We start from the raw sequence: 13606 nt of genomic DNA, 5'->3' as shown, positions 1-13606 counted from the left end.
GAACGCAGCACATTTCTGCTGGTAGCAAAATGAAAAGTAACTTCAGCCTCTCCATCCTCATGAGAAGAACGTAATTGATCCCATTGTCAACGCTTCAACTACTTCTCAAAGTCAATGGCAGTTACCAAGAGTCTAAATTAAACTGAGATGCCTTTGCCTTCACATGCAGTTATGTGAAGCAATGCTCAAGAAACACCTACACTGAGCAGTCCAATGCGAACTACTGAGCTTTGCTTCTGCTCCATCTCTTAAACCTGCCACACAACAGAAAAGGTGGCCTTCACTCTAGAGAAGGATGGAGTCCCTCCATTCCTATGGCACCTACACATAATTTCAGTGCTCAAGAAGCCAGAAAGCTGACTAGGGCCGCAGTGACCCCACCTTGTACTGCCTCATCTCTAACGCAGAACTTCTGATCCTAAGCCTCACACCTTTCCTTACCTCTGCTACATAAAACCAAACATCCTCTTCACAGAAGAGCACCAAAGCCAAGAGATAACACGCCTTCTGAAAGGGATGTAGAAGCACTAGGCAACACCACCACCCCCACTCTTTCCAAAGGGCTCCGTTTCCAGTCTGAGAATTCTGCATTCTTTGAGCAGCTATTTTCACACACAGAAGATAATCACACTTGAGACACAATTTCTCTCTATTTCAGTTTTATGAGCTTCCATGTCACAGTTTTCTGCCTTCCTGGACAACACTTTCAGTAACCAGAATAAAATAAAGGATGTTCTCTTTCCTTCCAAGTCTTCTCTGAAGGAAAAAAATTGTGCTGTGTTCTCAAGGCAGAACGTTTTCGTCTGTACGACTACTTGCAACTGTCATCAGGAGACTTTCTTAATATACACATTCCATCAATTAACTTGTTTCAATGTCAACATTTCCCCCCCTACCCTTAATTGAGCCTTGAGAGATGACAAACGTTCTAAGATGTTTCTCTACATGATTTACTGTCTCAACTACATCCCACAGGAAGCAGGAAGAGAGCTATCAAATTCAGTTTCGTTTTCGTACAGCGTAATCTCCACTTGAAACGCAACGGGGAGTGTTCCCGTCACAAACTTCGGCTGCCTGTCCATGGGGCAGACACTGAGGTCACACTGCAGCAGTCCCAGCACACAAGTAGTATTTTCACCGTGCCTTTCTTTCATGCCAACATGGTTGTTACATTTCAGTGAGCCCAATTTTGTTTTGTAAGGCTTCTTTCAACCATGCCAGACCCCAGCAGACAAAGCCTCAACAGTTCAGAGCTTCAGCCAGTCCCTAAAATTCGATGTCAGGTAACTCAACTCAATAGCCATACTGTTTGGTGCAGTCAGCAATTACCACATCCATTCCAACCTCCTTTCGAGGTTTGAGGATTCTATAATTGATTGTTTCAGAACACACAATTGGTGCATTTAATGTTTTAGAGCAACTAAACAATGCATTCACACACACAAAAATAACATTTCCAGTGAGGAAACTTTACATTAGCATCTTAACTTAACGAGTCACACAGTTTGCAAACTGACATGCATCTGACCTCGACTCTCAGAAGAGCAGCACCACCTTCTCAGAACACGGTGTTTAACAACCAGGTTGAGAAAGACAGTGATAAGGGACCTGGCTGGGCCCAGTAGACCCTGATGGCTGGGTGGAGGAAGGTGAGGAGGAAATGAGAGATCTGCTAGGAGGAATCTGGATGAGTCCTAACAAGTTATGTCTCACATAGCAAGAGATTTGGGTAGTTAACTAAATTTCTTTCTCTCTGATCTTTTGAACTACTTGCATTTGGGATGAGAAAGAAATACAGTCTAGTTTGCACATTCCTAAGTCAGCAGACTGGTCAAAATTCAAACGGATGGCTACTGGGCAGTGAGTCTCACCTTTAAGCATTCCAGGTACTCGCCTCTAGGAAACTGGTTGTAATAATTATCACAGTGCTCTCCTGCTCACAGACTCGCAGTCATGAAGGTTAGCAGTGACATCAAGAAGTCTGTAGTCCAGCTCCCTAGCCTCTTCGCAAAAGAAACGTACTCCAGCCGCACTGCCCCACCTCAGTAGCCCTTCACTAAGTTCACTCAAGCTCCTCCATGATCTTCCTGGTGACAGAAGGGAAACTGACCTGTCTGTAGCTGCCTGTATCATCCTTTTAGCTCGTCTTGAAAATGTGTGTAACGCTTCTCTTGCTTTCCTGTGGCTCTGAGTTTAGGGAGTGGGGGACTGAGGAGGAAGCATTCATCCTCCCACACTGCCTTTGCAGCTCCTCTTCTGGCAAAGCAAGATTCTCCGTGAGACAAATACCACTGGGGGTACAGTCATGCAACTAAGGAGTAACACAGCTCCTAAAGTCAATTACATCAGGTCTGTTTTTGTGCATCCTAATAACCAGAAGAAACCCTTAACAGCTTAGAATTCTGAAGCTGAAGTAGCTTCAAGCTCTTAAAACCTCTCCCAATTCATTCTTGTAAGACTTCAGCAACTAAGTGACTTTTCAAAAGCAAAGCTCATTATATAGAGCAAACAAATCAAGACACTAATGAAAAAGAATCAGTTCTTTTCTAACCTCTGCTGCAGTAGTCCCTGTATTCTTCATTCAGTTTCAAAAGTGCTCCAGACACCAGCCCAAACACCAGACACACAAGTCAGGATGGGGAAGCATCCCCTGCAACACCACTAGCATGTGTGATAACTCCCCAATACAGGAAAGACCAACTGTTCTGCCCCCAGCTCCTTTCTCACCTCCTTGAAAAGAGGATGTGTAAACCAAGATTCTTTATTACACCATGTTTAGTTCCTAGTCTTTCTTTCCACTTGCATCTTGTGTATCACTGTGTCAGAATGTACGTATCCAAACTGCCCCCAGCGTGTCTTTTGCTGTGCTCAAAATCTGTGTTGAAGGTCCTTAAGAACTTCAGATTCTTTCAGCAATGATCCCTTTTTCCAGATCTACTTCTACTACACTTACATTACAATAAATTAATTAAATCACAGATTACTTGAACATTCCACCATAAAAACATAATGGTACATGAAATCCCGTGGATACTAAAGTCAATATACAGAAACAAATACAAAAATCACATTTAGGTAAGAAGATGATCTCTTATTTCTTCCCAGATGCCAGAGGGAGACAAAACCAAAACACCCCCCAAAGCGTGCGTGTGGCAGAAGCAGCCCACCCAACAACAGTGCTTCCAAGAACAGACCAGAGCCAGCATTGGATGGCACATGAGGGACTGACTTGGTTTTCCTCTGCTCCCACAGAGACTCTCCATAACCCTTCTTCCTTGTCACTGTTTCTCAGGGTGTCTTTGCTATTTTGACACTACTGCTCTGTCTGCTCTTGCAAGTAACTTTAAATCCTAGCCGGCAGCATCAACAATGTGGTCATGACCATTGTCACACTGCACTTACTGACCAAAACACTTCAGTAATTTTCTGTGTTGTAAGAGCAGAAATCTGGACAGAAGGAAGAGGAGGTGTTAAGAAATTTGCCTACAGAGCAGTAACTCCAGCTTCTCATTCATGGGAAATCCTGACAATTATATATTTCAGGGTTCCTGAAGCACATCAACAGAATCTCCTTCTTATCCTATCTGTTGCCCTATTTTAACAGCTGATAAAACAAATATTTAAGTTCAGAATGGTCCTTCAAAGAGGAATCATCTGAGAATCCACTGATTAACAGTGGGCACACGAGGAATAAAATGCACAGTCTGTACCAAAACAGGGTGTTTGTGTGCAAATGCCTTCAGCTAGCGCACACAACTGACAGGTCTGCTGCTTCACCTTACGGCTGTGCCACCCTCACAGCACAGCTGGGGAAAAACAAAATCAGTAGATAATGTACAAAGAAGTGAATTATCTTGACAAACAAGCTTTAACCGTGACATTCTCTGGCCACAGACTTCTAATTACACTCACAGGTCAACACAAGGTGTTTCAGATTTCAAGTTGTTCAGTCCTCCATCCTTTCCACAACAACTGACAGTATCAGTGGTGAGAACTCCTCACTCAGTATCACTTTCTAGCCCAGGCTGATTCCAACACTCCCTCAGCTACCCAAATCCTTCTCTCAATGCTCCCACCTTCTGTAACAGCAGCACAGGATAGGCCTGTTTCTGTGGAGACTGAAATACCAATGATTAATAGGGACTTGAAGTAACATTGTGAAACAAACAAACAAAAGTATTATGCAAGATTACCAGGAAACAGACAAATTTGGTGTCTGTTTTATGATGCGTAACAGCTGTAAAAACTGTATTCCTGTTCTCTTTCATGCCACTTTCCCCTCCCTGTTTCCGACACCGAATTATGAGTGACAGGTAGTTTGCATGGCCACTAAGATTCAGCTGGGCAAGGACCTAAAACACAGAACACACCAAATGTGCATCAGAAAGCAACAGCAAACACAGGCTTGAAGCTCCTGGTTTTTATACATATCTCACTCTAAAAAACATTCCAACCCTAACTGACTGAATACAAGAAAATCTCATTCCCTAACAAATCTATTTCACTTTAAAGCATTAATTTGAGCGAGACGAGGCTGTTCTGAATCATTCTCATTAATACTTTCCTTAAAGGAGTTTATGAACCTTAGGAAAATTCTTCACAGCTACTACAAAATGGATTTACATACGGTACTTACTGAATTCAAGTCTCTTGGCAATTTCCACATTTCTTTGCTCCATTAGATCAAACTGCACAGGAGATGACACAGAAGCTATGTCATCATCAGTAAACCAACCACCAAAGCACCAGCAGTGGGGAAGCTGGGCAGAGCGAGAGAAAAGCTCACGCTCCTCAGGTGTGACACACATGGTGTGGGGTTGGAAGCTAACATTCCATTTTCCTTTTCACTGCACAACAGAAAGTTGCTCCGATGTCTGCCTCCGTAGCAATGTCTGCCTGGGAGACACGTCACCTAGAAAGGGCAACTCATTGATATCACTGTCTTGGGAAGCTCCCACAGCATTGAAGACGACCCTCAGAGGCATGGGAGATTATTTTACAGGTTTAGATATGTATAAACAAAAATTTATACACACATACAATGTAACTGCGAACCAAAGATACTGTGTTGATCCAGTGTTGCAAAGAACATCATTTCTCAATGGTGGTGAACATCACCAGAGGAAAGGCAAGATGAAGTGAAGCTTCTGAAGAGATTTAGGTTCTGAGTTATGATTGCCAATTACCAGCAGTAACAGAAGTTTCAGCTTCCTTTTGAATCGCGCTACGATCCTGCACAATGCTTGGTGCTATTTGTTGAGGCATCTCTATTAGAGAGTTCTCCGAATAAAAGATTTAGGTTCTCTCTGTATCTTAAGACATCTGAGAAGACAGATGGAAAACATAACATATGTTAAAAGGAAGATTTACAAAGCAGAATTCTTGAAAGTGTAAACCAAATTAGGGTGGAAGTGTCAGATTTCTAAGCTATCCCACATGCTTTTTCATTGTGTAAGAACAAACCCCAGAATCTTTCAAATCCTGGTTTTCAACTTCCCCCCTTCACCCTGATTTCACACTAACCTGCAGTACTTTGCTAACAGAGTGAGGTTTTTGTTCACGTACTTCTCTGTTAGCAGGTACCAACAGAGAGGATGTTCTCTAATAAAAATAAACACCAAGAATAGGTTGGACTTTTTCAGTGTGAAGTTGCAGATGTAACAACAAAACACAGCATGCTGCTGTGGAAATAATTAATGGTGCTGGACTATGACTCCGATGAACATTCAGCCAGAATAGAAAGTGAATAATCTGCAATAGAAAACTGGGAATCATTTCATAAGCTATCAAGAGATCTCGAGGGTACAACAAAGACTGACCCTCCCACTCCAGCACAGCCTTTCTTTCTGCCTGCTGTTGGCAAAGCTTCCACAGCAGCTCTGTGCCACGGCACAAGACAGCGTTTACGGTGTTCACTTTAAGTCATAGGAGGGAAGGAATCTATTTGATAAACTCCCTGGTACACACACAATTATCACTCAAAGTATGGGTTTCAAAAAAGGAATGGGCACAACTGTAGGGCTGCAGACTGTCACGTAAAATCCAGGCTGGCAGATCATCTGCTCCGCTTTTCATCTCACACAGATGTTAGCATCAAACTCCTTGGACAAATCTATAAAAAACCCAACAATACAATAACCTGACTTTCAATAAATGAGCCAACTTCTAATCTTATGACTCTCCTGTCCCAGATCACAGCTGCAGGCATAAAGTTATGCAGGTCAGCCCCTTACAATGCAGCATAACAAAGAAAGAGCTTATAGGAAACTTACCTCAAAGTAAACACTTCTGCTTGTCATCATCATCTCCCATCCACCACCTCCATCATTACACATCTATAGTAAGTCTTAAGAAACCTTACAGCCATGGAATATCACACAGCATTTTTCCCCATGCCAGATAACTATGGTGCCAGCACCACAAAAGGACATTCCCGTGAAATAATACCTACGCACACTCCTTTACCTGCATCTTTCCAGAAGAAGCATTTCTTCCCTCAATCTTTTGCTTACAAATTCAAATCTGTTCACTTAATAGAACTGCCCTTTCTCTTGTTTCAGGGAGAGATGGAGAGAGCACGCGTATGAAAGCAATTCTTACTGCCACAGCACAGGAACGACACAAAAGTTTTGTGCACATCATAGAAAACGAGAGCAGACAGAATAAAAGAGGGTTCCATGAAACTTTTCAACTGTGCAGGAATGAAGTCGCCTAAAATATACATACAAACACCTTCATGGGCACAAACCTGGCTTGTCAGTCCATTTGAAGCCTCACCTCAGCACAGCAAGATGTGCTCACAAAGCCTCCTTGTCTTTCCTTAAGCTACTTTGTGTCAAAGGCAGCCCACCTCTTTAAAAACTAAATCCACTGAAACACACCTATCTGGTTTTTGGTAGAAGAGTAAGATCAAGTCAGGCTGCGTATCGACACAAAGTCCCTTCTGCGAAGTTCTGTGGTTCGTTGGGAGTCAGCCAGAGATCTACTTATCTCAGCACGCGCAAAGGAACGTGCGACAAGGCCAGGTCGTCCGTGATTTTAACACACAGGCACTGTGATGCCAACACACTGGGTCGAAAGAGAACGTGAATTACCGGAGATCTCAGCCCGCAGCTTCTGCAGAGGCCATAACTCTTCATCTGTTTATGATCTGAACTCGTGGAGGAAAACAAAACAAAAACAACACACACGAGGAAGCCCGAGGTGAAAATGCAGCTCTAATGGACTTCTGAAGCCGCTCATCTCACTTTCTTTCCAACTTCACCTACTTTAGGAATTCATTAACTCATAACTCAGTTAAGGATACCTCCTGCTTTGGCCCAAATTAGGATTTGTTGTTTCTGGAAACAGCACAGCTCCACAACAGCAGAAGGTGACAGGGAGCGTAACCCGTGGAGCCAGAGGCAACCCACCACCGAGGGCCCTGCAGCTCCGTGGCACAGGGGCACCAGAGAGCACTGGCCTCGCTGCTGCTCCCTTCCAGCTCAGTCTTGACAATCTGTGTGCAGTGTTCAGACCAAGACCAGCTCTAGAATGCTGTCAGTTCACTGTATATTCTGATGAAGGATCCATGCCAGTAACACACAAAGTACTCACGATGTTCGCTGTTATAATAACACTGCCATAACCAAAGTTGCTGTAATTCTACTTTCCGAACGAATCTCTTGTTTATTCTGCAGCACGGCAGACAAAAATGCCTCCTAACAGTTGTAGAGGAGACAAATGGTTGAGGATGAAAAACACCATGGATCTAAAAGCAGTAATTAGACAAAGGCACTACTCCTACCTGGCTACACGGGAAAAAACCTTTCCCACAGATGTTTTACCAAAGGAGCCAGCTTGTTCCATTCTGCACAGCAACAGCAAGCTAGGAGTCCTGGCCTTCGTTACTGACAAGAACAACAACAGGGTAACTATAAAACGGGACTGTCTTGAAACCTAACGATGGTCACAGCACACATTGCTGTTATCCTTTCCTCTCTTCCCCCTCCTCTGAGACCAGACGTTTGAGTTCGCAGTTGAAGTTCCGCAGGAAAGGCAGTATTTTCAGACCAATTTTAACTGAACAAACTTTGCTCTGGTAAGCCAAGGAGCTATTTTTATCAGAAATGATTAAAGGCACCTAAAATTTACCCTGACAAAAGGAGTTGCTTAACATCACCGCATCAAAGCGCAGAGCGAAATACAAACAGGGCGAGCCGTGGCTCTCTGCAGAAGGGAGGTTCAGGCCTGCCACCAGCCCCCTCGCCACCGCTACGCTCGGCTACAGGCGTCTGCAGGCTCACAGCCTCACTGCTCAGCGACGGAGCTGCACAACCAGGCCTAACGCTGCGCCCGAGGCACAGCCCGATCACGCAAGTCGCAGCACCAAACAGAGTGGGTTTATGACTCTGATCATACTTCAGCCAATACACAACTTATTGCTCGCTCAGGATGCAAGCCTCAAACCCGTGTCCCCCAGCACCACCAGCCACAAAGGTGCCTTTCCAGGCTGCAACAGAATTTTCTCTTTTAAGCCTGGTTTAGATTCAGGAGCAGGTACTCAAGAGCAACTGCTACTCAAAGCATTCGTGTTGCCTGCTACCACGCACAGAAACATTCAGTGATCTTTCAACAAGCTGCGTGAGCCGCTGGCAACAGACCTAGAAAGCTGCTTTTTGTGAGAAAAAGCATTTCTAATGCACAAGCAGTAAGTGCACCCTCGAGCAGGGAGGTACTTCTGCCTGAAGAACAGCGGGGGATGACAGAACGCTACGGACACACACTCCTACTCGGACACACACTCCTACTCGTTCAAAACACAACCTGGGGTTTGCCATCCCTGGCGACCAACGGCCTCCTCAGTCATGCAAAACTTCATGCAGATGCTGGAGTTGACATATCTAGTGCTGCACAGGGCTCCTTGAGACGCATGAGAACTGGCTGAACAGGCTGTAATTATGACTGAAACATTCCAGAACACACCAAGTGAACTTCAAGAAAGAAAGGAAAAAGAAAGGCCCCGCTTCAAGCATCTTTTCCTGGCTACCAGGAGAGCCTAAAACATCTAGTCGAACTGAAGAATTAAAGCAAACTACTTTCCCCGAGTTTCTGTGGTGCATTTCATAGCAACTTACGTTATCAGTCCTCCCTACGATGTTCCAACGCTTCCAGAAAAAGAGATGAACACAGTACAATCGCCAGACCTCACCTAGATAACACCCTCTGTCAATTCTTACTCTCAACATTGTTTGGTTTTGGTATGTTTCATTTGTTTGTAGGCTGAGAAGAAAAAGATTCCATGAAAAAAACCCAAAAGGACTGAAGTATCTATAAGCTACCACCAAACGCAGATTAAGCAAACCAAAAACCCCACAGAATTTATCAGCTCAACCATAGCAATAATTTTTTCAGCCTATCAAAGCATAGCAGGCAGAGCACGATTAACTTATCACTGTCCCTTCAACGAGATCCATTAATGCCTGAAATCAGAAACGCCAGTCCAATACAGTCGGTGTTCCTAAAAAAACCCCGCTGTCTCAAGCAGTGACTGAGACGGGGAACACTGAAAGATGTTAGAGCACACACACATGCTCTTGTGCACACTCGTGCATACTTACAGCGGGCACGTGCCTCATAGAAACAAGAAATTTTGGTGTCTTCTGTTTTCGACAAACCCATTAAGATGGGAAACAAAACCAAGCACACCAAAGACACTACGCAACACCGGTGAGACCAGTGGCAGCGACTGCCGGCCTGCCGTCATGCAATCGACCTCACAACTTCAATCACTACCTGCAAATTACTCGTTTTCTCAAGTCAAGTGCCTTAAACCCGGGCCACGGCTGGGGAGGCAGAAGTGTGCAAAATCTGGGCAGGCTATCAGGGAGTTTTCATTCTGTAGCGTGTTGCACGTTAAGGGCACGGTGGAAGAGGTTTTAGTTGTGGGCGACAGATGGGTTTTATAGAGCCCAGACAGAAAACCCGACCACCCCTTGCAGCAGTGTGTCGGGTCTCTGCAAAGGCTGGGCTACCTCCTTCCCTACCCACAGCCCGCTCACCTGAGCACCCCGGCATCCGAGCCGAGGCGGATCCCTCCATCCCTTCACCATTAAAACGAGACGGTGGTGGAAGACAGACGAAAGGGAAATTCAACTCAGAAGGCCTCACGCGTCTCTCTCAACCGCTATTTATAGCCGGGACGGTACTTGGCGTACGGGTCCCGCCCGGTAACTTCGACTAGAGGAGGCCCAACCGCTCCGGGAAGAATTCTTCCCCTCTTTCCCGGCACCTCGCCAAGCCGGTTCCCACCCCCGCCGGGAACCGAGGCAGGGCGGGCGGTTCCCCCCCCTCCACCCCCCCTCCGGCGGGCGGTCGGGCCCGGCGGCCGCCGGAGGAGGGGTGGAACCGCCGCTGAGGCCCGGCCGCCCCCGCACCGCACGGCCCCGCAGGCCTTACCTGTGCTATCGCTGGCGGAGAAGCCCGGCGAGTTGAGCTTGGCTCGCTTAGGGTTGGGCGGCCCGTCGAGTAAGTTCTCCGCCATGGTAGCCGGCTGGGCCGTCCGAGGAGAGGCCGCCGAGCCGGTAATCGTTAGAAAGCGGGGAGCACGAGGGGGGGCGAAGCTCTCTCTCTGCCCCCTTCCTCCGAAGGGGAACCCACCGTCGAGCAACAGCGCCGCTCAGTGCCCGACCGGCGGCGGCCCCCGCTCCCCCATCGCCGGGCCGGGCCGCCGCCGCCGCAGCAGGCCGCAGGGGAGGAGGGTTCGGGGCGGGGTGGGGAAGAGCCCAGCGCCCCCTCCCTGCCGGCCTCGCTCCTCCCGGCCTCTTCCCCCCGCCCGGCCGCCGCCGCCGCCGCGGAGGTGCCCGGATGGCGGCTCAGGCAGTCACTCGGGGAGCATAGCGCCCCCCCCCTCCTCCGCACACGCTCCCCGCCACCTCGCCCCGTCCCCTCCCCTCCGTGCCGGGGGGTTCAGCCCCGGCCCCGCGGCGGCCCCCGCCCGCCGCCCCCGCCCGCGGCTGAACCGCGGCCGAGGTAGGGTAGGGGGGGGCGGGGGGGGGGGGGGCGGGAAAGGGAAAGAGGAGGGAGGCGGAAAAAAAAAAGATAATTCGAAAAATCCACCAAAAAACGGAAAAACCCCTGAAAACAGCCAAAAAACGCCCCAAAACAATGAGCGCGGCGCGGCGGCGGCCGCGGCTCCCGGTCCCGGCGGCGGCGCTCGGCTGCGGCTCCGGCGGGCTCTGCCCCTCCGCCTCTCGCCCCTCTGCCCGTCGGCGGCGCTCCGCGCGGCTGCCCGTGTCCCGGCGGGCGGCCCCGCTGCCCCGGCCCGGCCCGGCCCGGCCCCGCTCCGCTCGCGCCGCGCTCCGGCTCCGCGACAAGATGGCGGCTGTTGATTCCTCAATTAAAAAAAAAAGTTTTTTTTTCTCTTCTCTTTTCCAGAGCCCGTGGGGGCGGGCCCGGGGCGGGCACTGCGCCATGCGTCACCGCGCACGGCCCGCCCCGCGCCCCCGCCCCCGCCCCGGCTCGGCCGCGGGCCCGGCCCCGGCCCCGCCGCGCCGGAAAGGCGCGAGCAGCGCCGGAAAGGGCCCGCGTCGTGCTCGGCTGCTCCGCGCAGTGCCGGGGCGGGGACAGGTCCTGCGCGCCGGGCCCGGCGGGGCTCCACGGGGTCCCCTGGGCGCCCGCCCTCCTCCAGGGCCCCGGCGGCGGCTCGGAGCGCTCGCAGCGTCCCGCCTCAGTCCCTTCCTCAGCGCCCCGGGTCGCTCTGCTCAGCCCCGTCCTTGCTTCTGCCGGGGCTCCCCCGCAGCCGCCCCCTCACAGTCTGCTCTCAGTCCCCTCACAGTCACTCCCCCTGTCACCCTCCTCTCAGGTGACGGTCACCCCCCGACGCCTCCAGCTCTCCATCCCACCGCAGACATCTCTCAGCCTTCCCCTCAATCTCCCCTCACAGTCGCTCCCCACGTTGCCCTCCCCTCAGTGCCCCCAAGTTTCCCCTCAGACCCCTCACAGCCTCCTGTCTCAGTTCCACTGCCAAGGTCTCCCCTCAGCAACTCCTCCCAAGGTGTCCCCTCAGTGCCTCCGGTTGCCCCAGGTTCTCAGAGCCGCGGAGCAGCAGGACCTCACTCTCCTGCCACGGCCCAGGGTGGCCATGCTGTCCTCTGCCCTCCCGCTCCTGCAGCTGTTGAGCTCAGCAAGGGGCTGTGTGGCAACGCTGTGGCCACAGGGTTCTCTTATCTTGCACTCAGCGCTTGCCCTCGCCTGCCTTTGTCCTCTGCCTCCTCCTGCCCACGGGCATGGCTCTGGCAGGCCCACTGACCCTCACGTGAGGCTGCACCAGCCTACACGGTGGGACAAAGCCCCGAGTGCGGGCAGATCAGAGCTGACCCAGTCACTCAGGCACTTCACAAGTACCTTGTGCTCTGTCTAGACAGACTTCCCCAGCCCGAAACAGGATTATAGGACTGGAGCTCTTGCTCGGCTCTGGATTTCCATACTGGTTCCCAACCCGAGCAGCAGGTCGTGTAAGTGCCGGCGACGTGACGTGCCAGCGGGGCAGCAGAGCTGCTCCTCGTACGCAAACTGGTTGCGTGGGGCTGTTTCCATGGCCGGCGTGTCGGTGCGGCCCAAAGAGCAGCCACAGCAGGAGCAGAGGCCGCAGAAGGGCACTGGGGCAACCCCAGGGATGTGCTCTCCAGGGCCATAAGCCACGATGGATTAATCAACATTTTATCCGTTTAAAGGAGAGCAAGTCTGTGTTTTGTTTACTGCAGAACTCAAATTCATTACTTCTACATTTACATGCGTTTCATTTACTTGCAAAGTCTGTTTATTTACATGGTGCCTGTCCTTGCTCAGGTCTGGCTGTGTTCACGCTGGAGGTCTCCTGCAGGCCTCCGCTCCTACCGCCGTGTTACTCATCAGCTACGCAGGTGCTGTCCGCTTACGCCTGCCTTGATTTCCTTCAGAAGCAGCAAGTTCCCGTCTGTTTTAGGATGGCTGAGGGCGAGACAGGGTCCAGTCCCCGTGTTTTAGGATGGCTCAGTGTGGGACAGGGTCCGGTGTCTCACAGGGGCTCCCGACATCACAGCAACAGCTCTTGCCCAGTGGTGTTTTAGTGGAACATAAGGCATTTGTCCCAGTTTAGGCTGAGGGAAAACATTTTGCTGTTGGAGGTGGGGAGGTAGAAATTGTGTCAGATTATCTGTCAGGCACAACCCATTACAGCAGCGCCCTTTGCTATCTGCTCCTCAAGTCTGGTCAATGCATTTTGGACTGCAGCTTGGGTAGTTTTTTGTGCTTGTCTGGCCTGTTACATCTCTTGGGGGCTTGGAAATGAAGGATTTGCTGAAGCAGCTGATGCCAGGAGCTACCCCCACCCCATAGCATGTTGCTCCCCTTATAACCCCCTTATCTGCTGCTGCTGTAACTGCAGCCCTGGCATGAAGTTAGGATGGAGATCCACTGCTGGAGACAGAACCCGAGGGGTCCCAGAGCTGCTGCCCAGCTCCAGGAAGACACTCGTGCAATAGGCAACATGCTGGTGTAACACCCGTTGGGAGCCCCCAGCGCCACCCCCACCACCGTGACGGGACCTGGTGTGCCAGTGCGCCTGCCAGGGCAACGCCACGTTCAT

The 13606-nt window shown here is 50.1% G+C and overlaps 1 protein-coding gene across 5 annotated transcripts in view; it reads right to left on the bottom strand.

The window, feature by feature from the left end:
* CREBBP (CREB binding protein) overlaps positions 1-11304 on the bottom strand; it is a 91987-nt gene extending 80683 nt beyond the window's left edge. For 4 of the 5 annotated variants that reach the window (XM_061993670.1, XM_061993671.1, XM_061993672.1 and 1 more), the window contains exon 1: positions 10438-11304. In XM_061993670.1, the coding sequence (XP_061849654.1) occupies positions 10438-10522 (85 nt within the window). In that variant the 5' untranslated portion in view covers positions 10523-11304. The remainder of the gene's footprint in view (positions 1-10437) is intronic. The other variant, XM_061993674.1, reaches the window with a different exon arrangement.
* Positions 11305-13606: the final 2302 nt, after the last annotated feature.

The sequence above is a fragment of the Colius striatus genome, chromosome 3 (genome assembly GCF_028858725.1).
Source record: "Colius striatus isolate bColStr4 chromosome 3, bColStr4.1.hap1, whole genome shotgun sequence".
Taxonomy (NCBI): Eukaryota; Metazoa; Chordata; class Aves; order Coliiformes; family Coliidae; genus Colius; species Colius striatus.
This window is presented reverse-complemented; position numbering and strand designations above follow the sequence as displayed.